The sequence below is a fragment of the Hemiscyllium ocellatum genome, chromosome 12 (genome assembly GCF_020745735.1).
Source record: "Hemiscyllium ocellatum isolate sHemOce1 chromosome 12, sHemOce1.pat.X.cur, whole genome shotgun sequence".
In the NCBI taxonomy this organism is placed as follows: domain Eukaryota; kingdom Metazoa; phylum Chordata; class Chondrichthyes; order Orectolobiformes; family Hemiscylliidae; genus Hemiscyllium; species Hemiscyllium ocellatum.
The window spans coordinates 38,197,674-38,222,667 of NC_083412.1; the positions used below are offsets into that span (position 1 = coordinate 38,197,674).

At 42.7% G+C, this 24,994-nt stretch overlaps 1 protein-coding gene across 7 annotated transcripts in view; it reads left to right on the plus strand.

Annotated features, from left to right (window-relative positions):
- The window catches only part of dmd (dystrophin), a 1,983,095-nt gene that overhangs the window by 966,362 nt on the left and 991,739 nt on the right, over window positions 1-24,994 (plus strand). For all 7 annotated transcript variants that reach the window (XM_060833515.1, XM_060833512.1, XM_060833514.1 and 4 more), the window contains one exon: window positions 22,513-22,641. In XM_060833515.1, the coding sequence (XP_060689498.1) occupies window positions 22,513-22,641 (129 nt within the window). The remainder of the gene's footprint in view (window positions 1-22,512; window positions 22,642-24,994) is intronic.

The following is a 24,994-nucleotide window of genomic DNA, read 5'->3' on the forward strand; positions in this document are numbered from 1 at the left end:
AGGATCACACTAAAGACTTTCCTTGTCTGTGAAAAGGCCACATACAAATAACACATGGTCAAAAATGCACTACAAATTGGAATTTGCATCAGAAATTATAATTTATTTTCCTTGCCTCCATTAAAAGCTAAAAGCTCAGTCATATATTTCCAATCCATCACCACCACCACCTATGTTATGTCATCTGTCTCTATCTTCAACCCATCTTTCACTGATGCCCTCATACATGACTTGGTCACCTCTGGTTTCTAGTGGTTGATTTCCAGTACTGCATAAACTTTGTTGTTCTATATTCTGCAGCCTTTATTCTTTTGCACAACCATTAATTTATCTCATTCTCCTTGCAATACATGGATTCACAAATATTAAATGGCTTAATCTAATCTAATAATTTAAAGTTGTACAGAGGAGGTAGAAAATCTCGAAGGGAAAATGTCAGTTTGAATAAGTTGGCAAAATCTGGCAAATAGAGTATGTTCTATGTAAATATTAATTTGTCCAGTTATTTATGAAGAGTATGAAAGTGGTATACAAAGAAAAGGGTGGAACGGTGGCACAGTGGTTAGCACTGCTGCCTTACAGCTCAGAGACCTGGGTTCAATTCCCCCCTCAAGCAACTGTCTGTGTGGAGTTTGCATATTCTCCCCATGTCTGTGTGGGTTTCCTCCGGGTGCTCTGGATTCCTCCCAAAACGTGCGGGTTAGGTGAACTGGCCACGCTAAATTGATTGTAGTGTTAGGTGAAGGGGTAAACGTAGGGAAATGGGTCTACGCGAGTTGCTCTTCGGAGGGTTGGTGTGGACTTGTTGGGCCGAAGGGCCTGTTTCCACACTGTATATAATCTAATCTAAATGTAAAGTTTCGCTCTTTTTCTTAGATTCTTCCATAGCCTTCTTTTCCTATGATTGTAACTTTCTCCGTATGTCCATTATTCCCTCATGCTCATATTTCATCCACAGTCTATTGTGCATACCTCTCTATTATTGGCAATCATGCCATCAGTAGCTGGCATCCCATGCAATAAAAATGCTTTCCTCTTACTGTCCTTTTTAATGTATAAAGTTTCCTGATGGTTCATTTCTTTGCAACATTGTTTTCTGTTGTGCTGCATCTATAGGTTAGAAGATAATAAATAAACGTGAGGTGTCACTGATGTCACAGTGGGGAAAAGCAACAGATAGGGAGAAATGTTACTTGTTTGTTGGTTTTATTGCTTACTCACAGCAATCCTCGTGGTTAGTTGGCCAATTATGCACTAGCATGCATGATCAATATACCTGCTAAAGCTCCACAGAACAAGGTACCTCAGAAGCTGTGTTCTGGAAGACATGATCATGCAAAATGAATAAATAAAAGGACAGGCACCAAAAATAAAGCATTACGTGCAGCAACTAAATTTGAAAGGACATGTTGTATATGATGCTGCACTTGCACCCAGCTAGCTATACCTTCATGAAGTACTTTGGTGTTGCTGAGATTATTTTTGTGGGGCCAATGTGGCCACATGATGTGCCTTCAGTTTGAAGTTATTTCATGCAGTTGATAAAAATGCAGACACCCTGCATAAAGTTGAGATTTTCTGTCGAGAAATGAATCCATTCCCAGCTGTGGGAAATAGGTTGTATATGACCTGCTTGGAGTGACAATGCACCTCATCAACATCTCCTTGGTTAAAAGAGCCATAAATATGCAAGATAATAGTTGACATGGCCATAACTGACAGAGCCATCCCAAGGCCTCTACACACACGTTGTAAAGGAGAATTGTAAAGAAAATTGCTTTAGTCTGAATGAAAGAATGGCATCATGAGCAGTACCTGAAAAAAATTACCTAGACCTGGAGGAAGTATGTGTGCACTTGTCAAATGTCAAACATGGAATACAACTTTAAGAGAAACATATCTGAGAAAATGTACAATACTGAATGAAGCCATTTGACTAATTGTGTCTGTGCCGAACAGAGGAAGTGCAATTGTGAGAATACAATGGAAAGCAAAGGACTGCAACATATATAATTAAATAGAGCATTCTTTAGTGAAGGTCTAAAATATGATTACTCTTGGGAGTGGATCCAAAGTGGCAATTGCAATTCCAATTAAACTTTGTTTAAGACAGATTTTCCTAAGCACTCATTATGGAACAGAATATCTTAAGCAGGGCATGGTATTCCAGCAAAAAAAGATGTTTATCAAGATTTAAACTTTTTTTTAGAAACAAAGTAAAATGCACTTCCATAAACCTCTTTGAAAATCACTATTTCCGTCTTAAACCTTGAATTTCTTCTTTGATCATGAAATCCATGTTCAGGTTTAAAGCGCACATGTACTTATTCCATCAAAGAAATAATGAATTTGATTCTTTTCCCTGGATACCTGATTATGCTGTTTGACAAAACAAAGCATAAACTTCACAGCAGTCAAAAGAATTCTTTTTCTAAAATTGAATTTAAAAAATTCTTTAATTTCCCAAACATAAAAGGTTGCCAACTATAATTCTTAGTGCAACAATTAGTTTGGCAAGTATTGTTTGGAGTAAAATTAGCACTGAGGCTGTCATGTATTTTTCATATTTTTGTGATAAATAGAATAGGCTTTGCACACCACCCTGTGGTTGTTTGAAGCTAATGCTGACAAGTGATGAAGAAGTTACAGTAAACATAAAGCACAATACGTTCATATTCTCTGATACATTTTGCCCTCCATAATCATTCAATATTAATTCGCAACATAACCTCACTTCCTATATAAATGTTATGCAGACACTAAGTAGATTATATATCTTAGTTTCAACTTTTTCTTCCTGTCCCAGATCTCCTTTTGAATCTTATCTTCGTCTCTTTCATCAGAATTCTTGAACGATTTCCTTTCTTATCAATTCAATGTCGGTAGATTGTTATTGCACAGCAGCATACTGAAATGAAGCAACTTCCATAAGGGTTGTTGAACTTGATCTCAAGGTGATTACACAAATCTTTTCTATCAACCAAACATGCCCTACAGTGCATCTTACAAGTTGCATTAGATCATTTCTTGAGTGATTTCATGGCTCCTGCCTGTAGTGCCCTCTATTCTAAAGTCCATGATTACCCTCTATTGAAGAAAAACTTGAACACCATTCTACACATTTCTATAATAAATCATTTGTCATAAAATCATAGAACTCTTATCTCTCTTTGTCTTTTCTCTTTCCTGTCGCATATAATTATCACATCTGAAATTATCCTGGTGTCCTTTACTCCTTTGAATTTAGGCATTATCTAATGTTAATAATCTTTAAGGAAGGATCCTTTAAAATGTCACAAAATAGACAATCTCACACTGAGTTCAAACCTGTTCCACATTGATAATATGAACAGCAACTCTTTGCGCTTTCTGAGAAGTGGTTGTGATTCACTTGAAGGCACTAGATGCTGATCTGACTAAATTCTGGGACTGGTACTGAAGACTGGTACTTCAGAATTCTTCTTACCCCTCACCAACTGCTCCAATATAACGACAACACTGAGCACATAACACTGACTGATTGGAGAAATCTTGAAGGATGCAAAAATTTGTGTAAAGATCGAATGTGTGTATCTTCATAGCTGCAAGTAAAGTTCTTGTAAAAGAGACCACAGATCTTTGACACTCACATCAATGTCATTTACATGTAACGTTCATAATTTTTTTATGGTTATAGTTTTTTTTAATGCCAGAGCACTAATCAAATAGCTGAGGTGCTTTTATAACTACATTTATTTATATTTTATACATTTTCCTTATCTGCCTGTATTAACCAATCTGAGAGTGTCTCATGTTGTGAAGAACAAAGCCAGTGCTTTTGGTCCCTGACACACACTGGTCTCTAGTTACCAATCCCAAACATCTCCCTTTCCTTGGCAACTTGCTGAGGTTGAAGCAGGCCTCTGAATTTCTGTTCACAATATCACTACAACAGCTTATTTCTACTTCCATTGTATTGTCTAACTCTGCCCAGCGTTGCTTATCTATTGCTGACACCTTCACTAATTCAATGCATTGTACCTGGTTTTGCATTTACTACCTTACATAAGATTACAGCCATTTGAACCTTTGCTGTCTATGTCCTAACTTGAGCCGAGACCTCTTCATACATCCCACCTACAATAGCTCACGGGCATGCAATCCCATGAATTTGAGTGTTGCATCCTTGTTTACAAATCCTTCCCTAACCTTGCTCTTCCACATCACTTTAATTCTTCCAGCTCTGCAATTATTAATATATCTACCCTCTTCCAATTCAGTTTGTATCCCCAGTTCGAATTAATCATATCAGCAACAGTCATGTTTTCAGCTTCCTACCAAAGCTCAGTAATTTCCTCCCTGAACCACATTACCTCTCCTTATTCCTTGAAGAAACTCATTGAAACCTCTCTCTTTGACAAATATTTTGGTTATCTTCCCTAGTATTCTCATTCCATAGCTCAATGCCAAGTTTTGTTTGATCACGTTAAGCACTTTGGGTTGTTTTACAATGTTTGTAGATGTTATGATGAGCCCTCCTTCGATGGATCAAGTGCATATTGTTGCCAGATTTGGCTTTAAATCAGTAACTTGCAAAGGAATGTAATCCAAATCAAAATCATTTTTTAATTTGGTTTGTACATGGAAAATATCAGAAGTCTCTTGTGAACCAAACTGCACTTTGGAAAATCAGGTATAACAGAATGAATGGGAATTAGGTCTGAGGTCCATCTTTCTGATGGTTATACCACCAACTAGATTCTGCAACACTGATTCAGCTTTGGAAAAATCAGACTTTAAAGTCAAAGTTTATAAAAGTGGAAGCATTTATGGTTGTTTAATAGAAAACAGAGTTAACTGAGTCCAATTTTGAGAGTTAAACCAGCAACTAGGAAGACAGTTGTCGAGCTCACATTTCAAGAAATATTTACATTTAGACTATTGAATGTATATATTTATAAAACTTCAGGATGGACTTCAAACATTTATTAGCCTCTATCAAGAGGAGACTTCAAACATTTATTAGCCTCTGTCAATGCAAGTACAAAGTCTGTGCAGTTGCATGAGGCAGACCACAAGCAAGAGCAAAGTAGCAGCTGAATCCTTTTTGATTACCAGCAAGTTGAATGGACCACAGCTTGTAATAGGGTAGATAGGTAATCGTGTATGATCTTTCAAGATTCACTCTCCACATGACAGCACTGCTTCTACTTTGTCAGGAGGTTGTGGTTGGATTTGATCATAATGTGGCCTGTATTCACAATTTGCATGGTATTGCTTCACTGACAGCAGCAACCATGTACAGTACAATTATTTTTCCCTGATTCTGACCACACATGTTGCAACTACCTCTGACCACTTTATCACAATTTTTCACACAGTCACCTTTGTGGCAGGATAAGTTTCAGGAAGCAGTACAGAGATCTCCTGAATTGACAAACTAGGATCTCATTTGAAATATATATGATTTCAACAACTGAAGGAAATAAACCACATGGAGAAGGTGGCATCCAGGAACAGGGAGTGTAATTACTCATTACATGTAAAAGCACAATGATAGATGATTGCACACAGAGAGAGAAATGGATAGGTGACACAATCAAATATATAAATCAATCATCAAGAGAAAAACAATTAGCAAAGGCAAGAGTATGTCCATGGTATTTCATATGGATTGTGCAGCTGCAAAGAGCACAGTTAGGACATAAATGAAAGAGCAGAATTTCCAGTTTACAATTTCCCTTTGTGCCAAGTATTAGAATAAGTTTCAGAGAGTGTGAGTGTGAGGGAGACAGGAATGTTTATGGCTGGGAGAGCTAAGGAGGGAGAGTGTGACCAAGTGAGAGTGATTGAGAGTGTGATGGTCCATGGAAAAGGAAGTGTGTTTAAAACGTGGGACTAGTGTGAGAGCAAGACATACAGCCCCCCACCCCCACCCCCCTTGCATTCTCCTTACTTCCCATAAACCTACCCGCAAAGCAAGCCGGGGACGAGGAAAATCCAGGCTGAAAGGCAATCCGTATTCAATTCCGGGAATCGGTTTAGCTCAGTTGGCTGGATCATTGGTTTACACAGCAGTTTGGGTTCAATTTCCATCACTGGTTTGAGGTTACCATGAAGGACTTTCCTTCTCAACCTCTTCCCTTGCCTGAGGTCTGGTGGCCCTCAGGTTAAAACACCACCAGTTGCTTCTCTCTAGTGAGAGAGCAGCCCCTATCGTCTCATAAGACTATTACAACAACATTCAATTCCACTTTGATGTGAATTCAGCCCCAATCAGCTCAGTGTACCCTTGCCCTACCAGTGTGCAAGCACAATGGTAGTGTGAGTTACACCCATCTGGTAAGAAGGGCATTTGGTCTCCATCATTGTCTGTCCTAATGCTCCCTTATAAATTCCTCATCCATCATGCAGTCGATTATATCCAATGTCTGTTTTCTCCTCTGCTTCCATCTCCTTTATTTTCCCTCAATCTGGCTTTGCAATAATTATCTCTGTTCATCGTCTACTCTATTGGTGGACCAAAATATTTTGGTCTTTTGTCTTTTGATAGTATGCACTAATTAGCACTCCATCTCAGCCATTTATATGACTTCCTCTTGAATCTTTCGGTTTGTTAAGGATGTGCAGAATATTCCTCTAAATGTCCATACCTCAGTTTATCAATAAAAAACATTTTGGTTGTCCTCTGAGGCATATAATACTAATGGCAAAATTAGCACCTCAGCATTCCTTTTCAAGGTTCAGGTTCTTTGACATACACCTATCATTCTGACAAAGATTGGTTATCAGTTGTCCTTCAGATTTCACATCTTTGGCTCAGTGGTTAGCACTGTTGCCTCACTGCACCAGGGTCCCAGTTTGATTCCAGCCTCGGGCGACTGTCTATATGGAGTTTGCACATTCTCCCTGTGTCTGTGTGAGTTTCCTCCGGGTGCTACGGTTTCCCCCCACAGTCCAAAGATGTGCAAGTCAGGTAAATTGCCCAGGGTAAATGGCCCATAGTGTTAGGTGTATTAGACAGAGGGAAATCGGTCTGGGTGGGTTACTCTTCAGAGGGACGATGTGGACTCATTGGACTGAAGGGCCTGTTTCCATACTGTAGGGAATCTAATCTAATCTAATCTCCCACCATCTATGCTACTCAGACCTAAATAACCTTTTCAGTTGCTCTAGAAGCTGTCAATTTACTATATTTTTCACTTCTAGAGTTGTCTCTTTTCATCATAAATGTCCTGGTTGTCTTCACATTCATTCTTACTCCATATTTCACACTCCTTGTTTTTACATTGTTTATAATTTCCTTTCGTGTCTCTTCTGACTGTAGGAGCAGTGCAGTGTAATCGATAAATTGCATGTTATTCATATTTATATACTGCAGCTCATTTACACATTTTGTCAGTACATGTAAAGCGCATATTTTTAGCATTTTCAAACAACAGAGGAACACTTTTATAGCCAGTTAGACTGATGGATCATTGTTGTTGCTGCAATTCTTTAATTGAATCAGCTATGCTATTTCTTGTGGAACTCTTTGAAAGTGCGGTGTTGGGTCTTTAGAGAGACATTGCCACATGCTTAGCATTTGCTTAATGAGTATGAAAATATAGGCATTACGCCCCTGAAATTAAAAATAAGATGAAGAAGATAATTATCTGTATTGAGACTACGGAACACTATCTGCCTGGATTGCATGTTAACGTAGATTAGATTAGATTCCCTACGGTGTGGAAACAGGCCCTTTGGGCCAACAAGTCCACACTAACTCTCTGAAGAGTAACCTACCCAGACCCATTTCCCTCTGACTAATGCACCTAACACTATGGGCAATTTAGCTTGGCCAATTCACCTGACCTGCACATCTTTGGACTGTGGGAGGAAACCAGAGCACCCAGACGAAACCCGCAGAGACACTGGGAGAATATGCAAACTCCACACAGACGGACAAGCAAGGCTGGAATCAAACCTGGGATCCTGGTGCTGTGGGGCAGCAGTGCTAACCACTGAGCCACCGTGCCACCCATACTAATACTTTCTGTATTGCTAGCACCTTTATAGAAAAGCAGCCTAATCTTTCCTCTCAGGCAAAAACTGATTATTTCTCTTGCCACTCCAAACCATAATTTAAGATTTCCGATTGATGGATTGGACCCTCCGAGTGGTGAGAACTTGGTCAGGCCATTTTGAAATGATTTATTTCCCCTATACAGGCATGATATGTGATTTGTTCCTCGCCAGCTAGCTTATCTTGGTTCATAAGGACATGCAGAAATAACCCACAGATATTGTTGAATGACTCCCTGATGTGTTGTATTAAACCACTGACACTTCTCTGGAGAAGAGGTCTTAATTTTTATGCCCACTTAGTTCTTAAATGGGATTAGGAGCTAGCAATTCATAAATTATGGACATCAAACTCCATTTGACAAGAGTGTGGATAATACACACTGCAATTCACCTGCAATATGCATGTCAAATAATGATTATTCTATTTAATACATCTCCTCATTTTACATTGTGTGCTCATTTCCCGAGCCAGTAATCTGTAAGTGGGAAGATGCACAAATTGTTAACCAACAAATTCAGAAAAACATTTGCATGTTTACTCATTGCATACACATTTTGGAGAGTTGTACATAATAAGGTAGTTGTTTCATTGGCAATGACAGGATAACCAAATTGAATAATTAAAATCCTCGTTCACATACCAGTGACATTTGTTGATTGTTAAGCTCAGAAAAATGACTGTGTACTTCATGGAAGATAAATTTAGGTTTCCTTCCCTTTTCTCAAGTTTTCCTTGCTGTGTGAAAGGTTTGACAATTGTCTAGTTCAAACTAACTGGTAATTTATCTGGGGTATTGTTGTACCTTTAATTTGGCATCACAATGTTAAAATGGCACATTACCATGCTGACCAATGATTTTTAATTTGAATCCCAAGTGTATGCTTCACTCTTGGGACCGGAAAGTTGCTATAGACATTGCATTATTTATATAAAGTTCTTTATATTAATGAAGAAGATAATTTATGTTGGCTGTCATTAGTCATTCAGAAACATTTCTCAAATACTGTAAATTGGGTTGGAGTTGTCTTTTACCTCTGATTAGCAAACAAATGGACTTCAGTACATACATTGAAGCACATTGATCTAACAAAACAAAATCCTGAGAGGTTTATCTTTTTGTTTAATCGCTGCTGCATGAAGATGCTTGCAGCTGTTTACATTGCACTTGCCATCTGGCTTGGAAATATTTCATCATTGCTACACTGTCACCTTGTGAAAATCTTGGATTTTACAGCATTTTCAGTCAACCCGTAACAAATGGACTGCAGAGGTTAAAGATGGCACCACCCTCTCAAAGATGACTGAGGATTGGCAATAGGTGCTGGCCCAGTCAATGACTTTTTTTTTAAAAATGCATGCGGTATATTGACATTCTAAGCATGATCATCCTGGTGTCATTTGTCTTTGTTACAATTTGATTACTTCATCTTCTTGGGCCGTAAGATGCAGATGTCACCTAATTTTATGGTTCACATTTTTAAACAGTTGATCTTTTTTTCAAACAAAATCAAAGTTATCTGTAAATAATTCTTATTACCAGTCAACACAAATACAAAAATATTGAAAATTAACAATTAGATTTGATAACTCCTGAATTAAAAAAAAATCAATCATGGGACTTGGGCTTCATGAGCTGGCCAGCATTTATGGCACTTCCTGAATTGTTCTTGGAAAGGTGGTGGTGAGCTGCCTCTTGAACTGCTGTAGGTAGACACAATGCTGTTAGGAGGCATTTCCAGGATTTTGACCTAATAAAGGAACAGTGATATTTTTCCAACTCAGGATGGTGAGTGGGTTGAAGGGGAACATGCAGTTGTTTGTGTTTCTATGCTTATCTTTATTCAGTTTGTTCATTGCTTTTTTGAAACGTAACGAGATTTTAGACATGGAAAATGTTACCCACTCACTGTATCATCATAAAAAAGTTTTCTCATACTTTTACAGAGTCTAACGCAGGTGTTAGATTTTTACTAAAGCTGCATATTTCTCAGCATTTTTTGTGCATCGATGTTTTTTGCAAGATTCCTAACAAGCAGTAGAAACCTGCGTTTCTGTAAATGACTTTACTGAGAGAAAGAACAAAGACTGTTCACAGAAACCTTACCAGAGTAGAACTGATGCCTTCTGAGAGGAGATCTGAGGAGGGATATCTGAAAGCTTAGACAATATGGTAGCTCTTTAGCAGATTCTGAAAGGATGAGAGGGAGTTGGAGGATTACAAATAAAGTCCAAATTGATGATCCAATCCTGCTGCAGATCGCCAATTGTTGGACAACTGGACATGGACATTGAAAAGGGATCAAGGTTGAGAGACTGCATTATCTCAGGAGGGATTGAATATGAACCAGAAAAGGTCATGTATGGAAGGACTGTACCGAATGGCAGTTCAGTAACATCCTTAAACTGTGTGTAATTTTAGGCTCAAATATTGAAAGAATGTAACAGCCTGTAGAAAGTATGAAATTGATTTTCCAGGATGATGTGGTTTTGAGTAGTTTGCCTTATGGTGAAAGATTAAGGCAACTGTGGCTGCATTGACTGGTGAGGTGTGATGGAGTCCTAGAAATCTGATGTTATCCATATGCCATGTTTCTTGCATTAAAATGGTGTCTACGCTAAAGTAAAGTATGATAAAATATCTGAAACAGGTGTTAAGCTCCTTGAAAATGCACTTTTATGCAGTCAAGTGCGTTCACACAAAGCACATCTTCATGAGACCAAACGAGTGATTCATTAAATGCATCATTGCGGGCCATCAGCAAAAACATTAAATTTGTAAAAATCTACTTAGCTGTCTGTGAATGCCATTTTAAAGTTATATTGCTGCCTCCTAAATTATCCCTCTGACTGCCTCCTTGATCATCGAACCCCACTGTCATACTCTATTCCCCTTTGATGACTGACCTGCTGAGAGCAATGTAAAATCATCCACTGATTCAGTGCTGCACGATCTCGCTATCCTCTTCCTGTGCTAACATCTTGATACCATTTAGAATCAGTGCTATCAAAGCAAAAATTGTGAGACAATTTGATTCTGATGTGAAGTCCTTGGCATTTTTCCGTTTTCTGTCAATGAGAAAATCTTGTTATTGATTTTTTTTAAAAAACTGATTTGGAGATAACTTTGCGAGGTAGTTTGTTGATGCACAATCAAGTCGAAGTCAATAAACGACTGGTGAAAGAAAGTTAATTATTCACTGCAGTCAATTGCTTTTCAATTCAAATATTTGAACTGCATTAAAAATAATTAGCCAATTGGAAATTATATTAGTTTAGGAACTGGGAACTAATCATATGTTGGTACTGAAAGCTTTAATATGTAATGAAGTAACAACACAAAAATCATCTGAGGCCCCAAGCATTATTCTTCAATCTGCAAAAAGAATCTCAAACTGTATTCATTAATTTGCACATTATTAAGTCAATGTCGCTGTACTAATGACTTTCTAGTCTCAGTGAATGTCAAGGGTATAAAACCTAGGCTATTATTTGGGCTGTAACTCTGAAAGTTGTTCAGTATTGACAAAATGTTTCTGTCATTCCCAGAATATATCACCAGAGTTGTGTACAGTTTAAGACACTTTGTGAAACTAACTCAAAGCCAAGTTATGTACTTTGTAATACAGTGCTGTGACCAAAGAATAATTCAATTGTAAGTATCAAAACCCAAATTATCAGTATTTACCAGTGGACAACAAAAATAAATTGAGAAGAAATTTTGAAATGCTTTCCTTTGAAAAATCCCAGGGAAGAATCTTACTAGGCTCTCAGCAATGCTGACTATGATGAGATTAGTGGTAGAATCTTGAGGTTTGTCATCTTGACATCAAGATCATCATATTTGCTCAAGTAGAGTGATCTAATTCTCCCTACTGAATGGTGAGGTTCTTATTGACATTCATAGAACATAGAAAAATACAGCGCAGTACAGGCCCTTCGGCCCTCGATGTTGCGCCGACCAAATCCTACCTAACCTACACTAGCCCAGTAACTTCCATATGCCTATCCAATGCCCGCTTAAATGACCATAAAGAGGGAGAGTTCACCACTGCTACTGGCAGGGCATTCCATGAACTCACAACCCGCTGCGTAAAGAATCTACCCCTAACATCTGTCCTATACCTACCACCCCTTAATTTAAAGCTGTGTCCCCTAGTAACAGCTGACTCCATTAGCGGTAAAAGGTTCTCAGTGTCTACCCTATCTAAACCCCTAATCATCTTATACACCTCTATCAAATCTCCCCTAAACCTTCTTTTCTCCAATGAGAACAGGCCCAAGTACCTCAGCCTTTCCTCATACGATCTTCCTACCATGCCAGGCAACATCCTGGTAAACCTCCTCTGCACTCGTTCCAATGCCTCCACATCCTTCCTATAGTATGGCGACCAAAACTGCACACAATACTCCAGATGAGGCCGCACCAGAGTCTTATACAACTGCAACATGACCTCAGGACTCCGGAACTCAATTCCTCTACCAATAAAGCCCAGTACACCATATGCCTTCCTCACAGCACTATTTACCTGGGTGGCAACTTTCAGAGATCTGTGTACATGGACACCAAGATCCCTCTGCTCATCCACACTACCAAGTAGCCAACCATTAGCCCAGTAATTCATCTTCTTGTTACTCCTACCAAAGTGAATGACTTCACACTTAGCTACATTGAATTCCATCTGCCACCTTTCTGCCCAGCTCTGCAACCTATCTATATCCCGCTGTAACCTGCCACATCCTTCTTCACTGTCCACAACTCCACCGACCTTTGTGTCATCCGCAAACTTGCTCACCCAGCTTTCAAGCCCCTCCTCTCGATCATTTATAAAGATGACAAACAGCAACGGTCCCAAAACAGATCCCTGTGGTACACCGCTAGTAACTGCACTCCAAGATGAACCTAGTCCATCAACTATTACCCTCTGTCTCCTTCCAGCCAGCCAATTCCTAATCCAAACCTCTAATGCACCCTCAATGCCATACCTCCGTAGTTTTTGCATTAGCCTACCATGGGGTACCTTATCGAACGCCTTGCTAAAATCCATATACACCACATCTACTGCTTTACCCTCATCCACCTCCTTAGTCACCTTCTCAAAGAACTCAATAAGGTTTGTGAGGCACGACCTGCCCTTCACAAAACCATGCTGACTATCCTTGATCACATTATTCCTATCCAGATGTTCATAAATCTTATCCCTTACAATTCTCTCTAAGACTTTGCCCACAACAGAAGTGAGACTCACTGGCCTATAGTTACTCGGGCTGTCCCTACTCCCCTTCTTGAACAAGGGGACCACATTCGCTATCCTCCAGTCTTCTGGTACTATTCCCGTTGACAATGACGACATAAAAATCAAGGCCAATGGCTCTGCTATCTCCTCCCTAGCTTCCCAGAGGATCCTAGGGTAAATGCCATCAGGCCCAGGAGACTTGTCTATTTTCATCCTTTCCAGTATTCCCAAAACCTCCTCCCTACATACTTCAAGGCCATCCATTCTAATCACTTGTGACTCAATATTCACACCAGCAACAGAGTCCCGTTCCTGAGTGAATACTGACGAAAAGTATTGATTTGGTGTCTCACCAATCTCCTCCGCCTCCACGCACAACTTTCCACTACTATCCTTGCCTGGACCGATACCTACCCTAGTCATCCTTTTATTCCTGACGTACCTATAGAAAGCCTTTGGGTTTTCCCTAATCCTACCAACTAAGGACTTTTCATGTCCCCTTCTCGCTGCTCTTAGCTCTCTCTTCAGATCCTTCCTGGCAACCTTATAACTCTCAATCGCCCCAACTGAACCTTCACGCCTCATCCTTACATAGGCCGCCCTCTTCCCTTTCACAAGGGATTCCAATTCCCTATTAAACCACGGCTCCCTCACAAGACCCTTTACTCCCTGCCTGACTGGTACATACTTATCAAGGACACTCAATAGGTGTTCCTTGAACAATCTCCACATATCATTAGTGTTCTTCTCCTGAAGCCTGTTTTTCCAATCCACGCATCCTAAGTCATGCCTCACCGCATCATAATTTCCCTGCCCCCAGCTATAGCTCTTGCCCTGCAGTGCACACTTATCCCTCTCCATCACTAAAGTAAAAGTCACTGAGTTGTGGTCACTGTCCCCGAAGTGCTCACCTACCTCCAAGTCTAACACCTGGCCTGGTTCATTACCTAGAACCAAATCCAGTATAGCCTCACCTCTTGTTGGCCTGTCTACATATTGTGTCAGGAAACCCTCCTGCACACATTGGACAAACACCAACCCATCTAACGAACTCGAGCTATAGCTTTCCCAGTCAATATCTGGGAAGTTAAAGTCCCCCATAACAACCACCCTGCTACTTTCACTCTTCTCCTGAATCATCCTCGCAATACTATCCTCTACTTCTCTCGGACTATTGGGAGGCCTGTAGAAAACACCTAACAGGGTGACCTCACCTTTCCTATTTCTAACCTCAGCCTAAACTACCTCATATGGCAAATCTTCCTCCATCATCCTTTCCACCGCTGTAATGCTATCCTTGACAAGCAATGCCACACCTCCCCCTCTTTTACCCCCATGTCTGACCCTACTAAAACATTTAAACCATGGAACCTGCAACAGCCATTCCTGCCCCTGTTCTACCTACGTCTCTGTAATGGCCACAACATCGAAGTCCCAGGTCCAAACCCACGCTGCAAGTTCACCTACCTTATTTCGTAAACTTCTGGCATTGAAGTATACACACTTCAAGCCACCTTTCTGTTTATAGGCACCCTCCTTTGAAATCGATGCCTTGTTCCTAACCTCCCTACACTCAAGGTCCTGTACCCTGAAGCTACAGTCCAGGTTCCCATGCCCCTGCAGAGTTAGTTTAAACCCTCCCAAAGAGCACTAGCAAACCTCCCCCCAAGGATACTGGTGCCCCTCAAGTTCAGGTGTAGACCATCCTGTTTATAGAGGTCCCACCTTCCCCAGAAAGAACCCCAGTTGTCCAGAAACCGGAATCCCTCCCTCCTGCACCATGCCTGTAGCCACGCATTTAACTGCTCTCTCTCCCTATTCCTCGACTCTCTATCACGTGGCACGGGTAACAAACCAGAGACAACAACTCTGTTTGTTCTAGCTCTGAGCTTCCAACCTAGCTCCCTGAAAGCCTGCCTGACATCCTCACCCCTCTTCCTACCTATGTCGTTGGTGCCAACGTGGACCACGATCTGGGGCTGCTCCCCCTCCCCCTTAAGGACCCGGAAAACACGATCAGAGACATCACGTACCCTTGCACCTGGGAGGCAACATACCAATCATGAGTCTCTGTCGCCCCCACAAAACCGCCTATCTGTACCCCTCACTATTGAGTCCCCAAGAACTATCGCTCTAACTTTCTCCACCCTTCCCTTCTGAGCAACGGGGCCAGGCTCCGTGCCAGAGGCCTGAACCTCGTTGCTTACCCCTGATAAGCCTTCCCCCCCCCCCACAAGTATCCAAAACGGTATACTTGTTCTTGAGGGGAATGACCGCAGGGGGTCCCTGCACTGGCTGGTTCCTCCCACTCCCCCTCACTGTCACCCATCTGTCTATAACTTTCAGTGTAACTACTTCCCTAAAGCTCTGATCTATGACCACCTCTGCCTCCCGAATGATCCGTAGTTCATCCAACTCCAGCTCCAGTTCCCTAACACGGTCTTGGAGGAACTGGAGATGGATGCACTTCTTGCAAGTGTAATCAGCAGGGATGCTAATGGCTTCCTTCACCTCATACATGTTGCAAGAGGAACATTGCACTGCCTGCACTGCCATCCCTCTAAAAAGTAAGCTTTAAAACTAAATCTAAAGAAACAAACAAGCAAAATGCAGCACTTACCTGCTTGCCACAACGGGTCTTATTATTAGGTTAGAGGAGGAGGGCGGGTGGGAGGCTCTACCCCTGTAGTGCCTCGGGTTCCTCCCCTGCGCGCTTATATAAGAAAAAAACCATACCCAGGTAACCTAGCGCGGCACCAGCTTCCGGGTCCGCTAGGCGCTTAAAAAAAACTTTAAAACTTTTAGCTGTTTGAAAAAAAAACACGAACTGGACTTACCCCGTGACTTCAAAAACACCACCAGACAGCCGTTACTTGGTCCGCCGAGAGAGTGAGGCCGAAGGCTCGGAGCTGCGCGCTTATATAAGAAAAAAACCCTACCCAGGTAACCTATCGCGGCACCAGCTTCCGGGTCCGCTAGGCGCTTAAAAAAAACTTTAAAACTTTTTAAAGTTTTAAATGACTTGTGAACACTGGACCCACCTTGGGTTTGCATTCTTACCAAACTTGACATCCAAGCTACTAGCCACGAGGAAAACTGGACGTGAAAACTAGAGCTGTTTCTTGGTGGTTTAAACTCATCATTCGCTCCCCACGTCCTCTATGTTGGCCGCCAACATTTTGTGCATGTTCCAGGATCACTGAGTGCTGTACCCCATGAACAGAGACAATGGCATCCAATGTGTCAGCCTGTATGAACCCTCATGGTACATCTCTGATCAGTTTACAGGATACTTCTGAATTTTAGTGGTTCACTTTGGACTGCACCAGCAACTTTCTTTACAATGGTGCAGCAAGGTCACTTTGTGCTCAGGACGCACACCCAGCTCATTGACTGGGAAAGAATGTATCTCGAGGATCTTTGCTCACTGTCAAAGCACTCATTCACTCTCGAAGTCCTCCTGGAAGTTTGCAGTATCCCTGCGTTGCTCTGTTTTGCCTTGCCTTTTTGTGTTTTGCCCTGTCAGCCAGTGATCTCTTGCTCATCCTGCCTTGCCATTGGCACTTAGCAAGGAGACAAACTTTGCCACAGAGGTTAGTCTTTGCACAGGTGATCCAAACACAAAAAGTCAACGGCAGCCTCCAATGCTGTCAGCATTGAGTTCTGCCTGGTAACCCAGAATGCCTGTGTCCCCTTTTAAGTCACACTGACAGCCCATTTCCCCCAAGCTTCCTTATATGGTGAGCCACTATATTGAAATTCATCTCCAAATGTCTTCCTTGTCTCCTGAGTCCCAGCATTGCACCCTAATGATGCCCACCCTGGCCCTCCCTGCTACCCCTGTAGAGGCTATAATGGTGGTCACTGCCGGTAACCCCTCCAACCGTAATCTATATTAGAGTGGTGCTGGAAAAGCACAGCAGGTCAGGCAGCATCCGAGGAGCAGGAACCTCAACATTTCGGGCAAAAGCCCTTCGTCGGGAATAGAGGGCTGATGAAGGCCTATTCCTGATGAAGGGCTTTTGCCCGAAACATCGATTTTCCTGCTCCTCGGATGCTGCCTGACCTGCTGTGCTTTTCCAGCATCACTCTAATCTAGATTCTGGTTTCCAGCATCTGCAGTCCTTGTTTTTACCCCTCTATCCGTAGCCTACCATACCTTCTTGGGCTATTCCACATGCTGCCCTTGAGTTGCCTTCTCCCATTGTTATTGTTGGCCTCACCTCTGCATAAACATCTGCTTTCCCACCCCCACTGCTCCTCCTGCTTCCCGGTTGCCCCTCAAACTCCCCCCATCTTGCACACATCTGAAAGAGGTTGACTTATTGTATTGTCATGTGTACCGAGATACAGTGCAAAGTGTTGTTTTGCGTGTTATACAGGCAGATTGTGCCTTGCAAAATGCATTAGGTCAGCAGAATACAGTGAAACAGTTGCAGAGAAAGTGCAGAGAGAGAGAGAGATCTGAATTAAGATTTGGGAGGTCTGTTCAAAAGTCTGATAGCAGCAGTTAAGGAGCTGATTTTAAATCTGTTCATTACATGTACTCAATCTTTTATAGCTTCTGCCCAAAGGAAGAGAATGAAAGGGAAGATAACTGGGGTGGGAGGGGTCTTTATTGCTGACCATCATGCGATCTCCAGAACAGTATTTACTCTAGACGACTGACCATATAGCATCCCTGTACATGACTTATTAGACCCTGACCAACTGTGTTTCTCACTCCTGACTGATCATACAGAGTTCCCAGACTGCTGGTGCTGGCCCTGTGAGCCACCTGAGTGAGTAACTAACTGTGTCCAAGCCCTTGGACTGAGTGTGCACTGTGCTCATGGCTGACAGTAGCTCTCCCCACCCCAGACTGGTGTGACAGGGGACTCTTATGCAATTTCTGACATGGTCATTTTGTTGAAGAAACAGGCAATTTCTTTTATGTGATGGCAGCTAGCACGTGCTCTCGGGTATGAGATTGATGTCTTGGTTTGCTGTAGAAGAAGACTTCTCCCCACCCACCACGCTGAACAGATCCCGACTGGCAAGCAGTCTGGCTCTGTGTCTGTGCAAAAGAGAATGTTGATAAGGTATTACTAATAGCCTTGGCATGGCAAGATATGGTGTGGATGCTGCGAGCATGCAGAGAGTCATAGAACTGCACAGCACGGAAATAGACCCTTCCTTCGGTCCAACTCACCCATGCCACCCAGAATACAATTAATCTAGTCCCTTTTGCCAGAATTTGGCCCATATTCCTCTAAACCCTTCCTATTTATGTGCCCATCCAGATGCGTTTTAAATATTGTAATTGTACCAGCCTCCACCACTTCCTCTGGCAGCTCATTCCTTACACACATCACCCTCTGTGTAAAAATGTTACCGCTTAGGTCCCTTTAAAATCTTTCCCCTCACACCTTAAACTTATGCCATCTTGTTTTGGACTCCTCAACCCTGGGAAAACGACCTTGGCTATTCGCCTGATCCGTGCCCCTCATGATTTTGTAAATGACTGTAAGGTCACCCTTCAGCCTCTGACGCTCCAGGGAAAGTAGCCCCAGCCTATTCAGCCTCTCCCTAAAGCTTAAACCCTAAGTGAGCAAGCATTAATAGTACAAGTGGGAAGTCCTGAGCTGCAACCTGGTTCAGTTTGTGAACAGGCTGTCTGTCCTGTATGCTGCAGCCTTTCAATGTTGGTTGCCACTTTGCCCTTCACTGCAGGTCTATACTTCCTCAGTGGCCTGCGGGTGGGTCAGAGAGGAGCCATGATGATTGTGAGTAGTTGGCAAGGGCCAGATGCTAATTAACATATTGAGTCATGCATACATACAATGCCCGTGGATAGTGCCCTTAGATACTGTTGATGTTGATCAGTGTGGAGGCACTTCCAGCCATTAGTGAGCTGAAGTTGCCAGGCACCTGCTCAGACATCTGTGTTGAGAATTTGCAACATCTAGCTCATATGGAACGTTTCATACGATAGGGAGCTGAATATTAGAGCTGAAAATGTGTTGCTGGTTAAAGTGCAGCAGGTCAGGCAGCATCCAAGGAACAGGAAATTCGACGTTTCAGGATGATGAAGGGCTTGTGCCCGAAACGTCGAATTTCCTGTTCCTTGGATGCTGCCTGACCTGATGCGCTTTAACCAGCAACACATTTTCAGCTCTGATCTCCAGCATCTGCAGACCTCACTTTTTACTCAGAGCTGAATATTAATCAAGCAGATTGTAGCATTAATAAGTTGCAAATATGTTCTGATCCTCCCTTACTTGGCAACTCACCACTGTCCAGCAAGGAATTCATCTCTCTGCTCAGCATAAAGTGGATGTGATACAACAAGATGTTCTCTATATTAGAATGGGTTCCCTGGACCACCTTGTCTGAGTTTGCCTCAAATCTTGCCATACCCATATCATCCACATCTCGAAAAGATTTTGTTCATCACAACAGAGTGGAGTGGAATCCGAGTGAGTGGTTTACCATCAGCATTAGTTACAGAGGATGATCATGGAAAAATGCACAGTTATTCTACTGAACCTTGTGGAAAGTTCAGGAAAGGGTCAATCACAAAGGGTGTTTTCTGATACCATGGGCAAAGCCACTTGCGCCAAAGGATCTGGGCTGATTATTACAGGAGATATAGGCATGGAGTTAGAGGATAGTAGAGAAAATAATCACTTTTTAAAAAAAATAGTGTTTTTAGTGCAGTACAACTTTCAAAGGCACTTCAAACAAATACTGAGCTGCATAAAAGATGTTAGGAAAGATGATCAAAGGTTTAACCCAAGTGATATTTGAAAGGAACATCTTGAAAAGAGTAAGAAAGGGAATTACAGAGTCTAGTACTTCGGCAATTGAAAGAATGACCTCCAACAAGGGAGCAATTCAAATTAGCAATGTTCAAGAGATCAAGGTACAGGTATTTGTGTGTTGTTGAGCTGGAGATGATTATAGTGGTAGGGAGATGGGAAACTGGAATAAATTTCAAAATTAAAGCATTTGTTTGACTGGGAGTTGAAGTCACTGAACTGGATGAACTGATGCAAATTAAGACAGAGACAGCAGAGCTTAGGTGACCTGGAAAGATGGGGATCAGGCAGTTATGCATTTGGATAGTCATGTGCAGAGATGATGAGAATGAATGAAGATTTCTGAAGAGATCTGAGGCAGGGTAGAAACTAGTGGGCTGAGTGACAGCAGAATATGTAGTCGAAAGTTCATCTTGGCATAAAATGTGATACCAAGATTGAAAACCCACTGACCTGTGCTCAAAACATTGAGAGAAGTTTGGAACAATTTAAGTCTTCCCAAATTTAATTGAAGGGAATCCAGTCCTGGATGTCAGATAAATCATCCAATAATTTAGCAAATATGAAAAAGTAGAAAGCGGTGATGGTGAGGTTCAGCTGAATGTCAAAAGTATAAATATGACAATTAATGCTCTACTTACAGATAATGTTGCAATGGTATAACATAGATGAAAAATAGGAAAGACCAAAGATACGTCATTGAGGAAGCACGAGAAGTAAGTGATTAAAGTGATTTTGTGGCAAAATTATTGATAGAAATGGAACCACATGAGAGGATACGACCAAACTGGATAACAGTGGAGCAAAATTGATTAAGGATGGTATGGTCAACTGTGTAAAAGGCTGCAAACTGATTGAGAAGACCAAGTCGTGGTGGTTTTACAGTTACAGCGAATTTCATTTGAACTTTGACGATACCTGTTTTGAGGCTGTGACAGGATACAAACCTGATCATGGGGATTTATCCGAAGAGTTCCAGGAAAAATAGGCCTGTCAGCAGAAGATGGCTTTGGAAAGGAAAATAAGGATAGAGATAGGGCAATGATTTATTAAGACAGTGAGATCAAGTTTTTTTTTTGTTGAGTTGAGGAGTGTTGATGGCATTTCTTTCATAAAAAGGATAGAGGTGCGATTATTATTAGTTAACATGGGGGCATGTTGGGTCATCAGTCATTTAGCCAAGGATGGAGTGCAAGAACATTTTGCAGGTGTGATAGGTGAGATTTTCTTGGAGAGGTCATGAATTGTAATGGGAGAGAAGTTAGTGGAAAATGTGCCTTTTATCCTGTGGTCTGACGTCGCACTAAGGCGGGATGGTCGGGAAGAAGGCAGAGTCAAGAACGATGTTCAGGTTTAGACTTAAAAGTAACACTAATTATTATGTATTCATATTTGATGCTGCTATATGTGATAAACACATATATATCAGGCTCTGAGTGCTAGCCACATTTGGTAAGGACTAATCTAGCATCTTCCTGTGTGCATGTCCATGTTGTGGTTTGATCTGGTGTGGAATTTCAGGATATTCTAACTCTGTAAACTATGCTATTAATGCTCTGTGTTGTGAAACTCAGTGACATCATTGTAACATCGATCCCAGATTCTGATACCTTTACACAACACCCCAAGTTTTTATATCCCTTGCCAGTAACTTTGATTCACAGTTAAATAATTCTGATATCCAAGTGCCGTCAGTATTCTGAAAACCTAATTTTTATTATAAGTTGGAACATCAGTGGAACAACAGAATATAGTTATTTTACTGTTACTGCATTTTTTTCAGACCCGAACCTCTTTCTATTGTGTAAACGTATGAGCAGCAAATCAGCAATTGTCTGCTTCTTGAGGTATTGTAGACTGGCATGATGCTAGAAGAACACAACAAGCCAGGTAGAATCAGGAAGTGCAGAAGTCGACATTTCGGGTGAAACCCTTCTTCAGGACTGGGGGTGGGTGTGGGGGGAGCTGCAGATAAAGAGGGCAGTGGGGGCAGGGTGGCAAAGTGGGGATTGGTGAAGACAGGAAGAAGTTACGACGCGGTTGGTCAATTGGAGGAATGAATCCGGTTGGTGGCAGGTGGTGTGTGGTGGAGGGGTGGAGGGGCTGAGAAGGGAGTCGGGGGATTGGGAGGGAGATTATTTGAAACTGGTGGGTTACTGCTGCTTAAGATCATATGAAATAGAAGCAGAGCTAGGCCATTCAGCCTATCAAGTGTGCTCTGTTTCTGTAGATGCACCGTTGAAAATCACATCTTGAGTTCCTTTCAGCATTTGTGTTGCTGTTGGAATTAATTATGAGGTAAATGATAACATCAGTGCTTTTTGTTATATCTAATCAATATCTCAGCGAAATTGTACTTAACTTTGTGATGAATAATTTAAATATTGTGATAATATTGCTCCCTAATTTCACACATCTGGTTTTTAAACAGAAAATCCAGTCAGAATTGACCAGTCACGAGATCAGTTTGGAGGAAATGAAGAAAAGGGTCCAAAGTCCTGAAGCTGTTGATCAGAGCAAATCTGCTGGGAGAGTTCTTTCTCAGATCGACATAGCACAGGTGATCATTTTAAATTAATCTGAACAGTGCAGGGATTAGTGTGATGTTCCTTGGCATTGTTATAATGAAATGTGATGAAGTTTAACAAGCTGTGCAATGAAAACGTCCAACACTGTTTTTAACCTATTAATGATGCATATCAGTGACTGCAGATGCTGGAAACCAGATTCTGGATCAGTGGTGCTGGAAGAGCACAGCAATTCAGGCAGCATCCAAGGAGCAGCGAAATCAACGTTTCGGGCAAAAGCCCTTCGTCAGGAATAAAGGCAGTGAGCCTGAAGTGTGGAGAGATAAGCTAGACGAGGGTGGGGGTGGGGAGCAAGCAGCATAGAGTACAATGGGTGAGTAGGGGAGGGGATGAAGGTGATAGGTCAGGGAGGAGAGAGTGGAGTGGATAGGTGGAAAAGGAGATAGGCAGGTAGGACAAGTCCAGACAAGTCATGGGGACAGTGCTGAGCTGGAAGATTGGAACTAGGGTGAAGTGGGGGAAGGGGAAATGAGGAAATTATTGAAGTCCACATTGATGCCCTAGGGTTGAAGTTTTCCGAGGTGGACGATTAGGCGTTCTTCCTCCAGCCGTCTGGTGGTGAGGAAGCAGCGGTGAAAGAGGCCCAGGACCTTCATGTCCTCGGCAGAGTGGGACGGGAATTTAAAAGGTTGGGCTACGGGGTGGTGTGGTTGATTGGTGCGGGTTTCGCGGAGATGTTCCCTAAAGCGCTCTGCTAGGAGGCGCCCAGTCTCTCCAATGTAGAGGAGACCACATCGGGAGCAACGGATACAATAAATGATATTAGTGGACCTGCAGGTAAAACTTTGATGGATGTGGAAGGCTCCTTTAGGGCCTTGGATAGAGGTGAGGGAGGTCGTGTGGGCCCAGGTTTTACAGTTCCTGCGGTGGCAGGGGAAAGTACCAGGATGGGAGGATGGGTTGTAGGGAGGGGCGTGGACCTGACCAGGTAATCACGGAGGGAACGGTCTTTGCGGAAGGCGGAACGGGGTGGGGAGGGAAATATTTCCCTGGTGGTGGGGTCTTTTTGGAGGTGGCAGAAGTGTCGGTGGATGATTTGGTTTATGCGAAGGTTTGTAGGGTGGAAGGTGAGCACCAGGGGCGTTCTGTCCTCATTACGGTTGGAAGGGTGGGGTCTGAGGCCGGAGGTGCGGGATGTGGACGAGATGCGTTGAGTTCAGTGGGGCAGGAGCATGCTGAGACAATGGGTCGGCCAGGGTGGTCAGGCTTGTGGATCTTGGGAAGGAGGTAGAATCGGGCAGTGCCGGACGATGAGGTTGGAAGCTGTGGATGGGAGATCTCCTGAGGTGATGAGGTTCTGTATGGTCTGGGAGATGATGGTTTGGTGATGGGGGATGGGGTCATGGTCGAGTGGGCAGTAGGAAGAGCTGTCCTTGAGTTGGCGTTTGGCTTCAGCGGTGTAGAGGTCAGTGCGCCAGACTACACTGCGCCCCCTTTATCCGCTGGCTTGATGGTGAGGTTGGGATTGGAGCAGAGGGATTGGAGGGCTGCGCGTTGTGAGGGTGAGAGGTTGGAGTGGGGGAGGGGGGGTAGACAGATTGAGGTGGTTAATGTCTTGGCGGCAGTTAGAAATGAAGAGGTCGAGACCAGGTAATAGATCAGCGCGGGGTTTCCAGTTGGATGCAGTGTGTTGGAGGTGGGCGAGGGGGTCCTCGGAAGGTGGGCGGGATTGCTGATTGTGAAAGTAAGCTTGGAGGCGGAGGCGACGGAAGAATTGTTTGACGTCACGGCATGTATTAAATGACGACCAACTTGACACTGACATTTTTTACAAACCCACCGACTCCCACAGCTACCTGGATTACACCTCTTCCCACCCTACCTCTTGCAAAAATGCCATCCCATATTCCCAATTCCTCTGCCTCCACCCAGGAGGGCCAGTTCCACCACAGAACACACCAGATGGCCTCCTTCTTTAGAGACCGCAATATCCCTTCCCACGTGGTTAAAGATGCCCTCCAACGCATCTCGACCACATCTCGCACCTCCGCCCTCAGACCCCATCCCTCCAACCATAAGAAGGACAGAACGCCCCTGGTGCTCACCTTCCACCCTACAAACCTTTGCATAAACCTAATCATCCGCCACCTCCAAAAAGATCCCACCACCAGGAAAAATATTTCCCTCCCCACCCCTTTCCGCCTTCCGCAAAGACCGATCCCTCCGTGATTACCTGGTCAGGTCCATGTCCCCCCAACAACCCACCCTCCCATTCTGGCATTTCCCCTGCCACTACAGGAACTGTAAAACCTGCGCCCACACCTCCTCCTCACCTCTATCCAAGGCCCTAAAGGAGCCTTTCACATCCATCAAGGCTTTACCTGC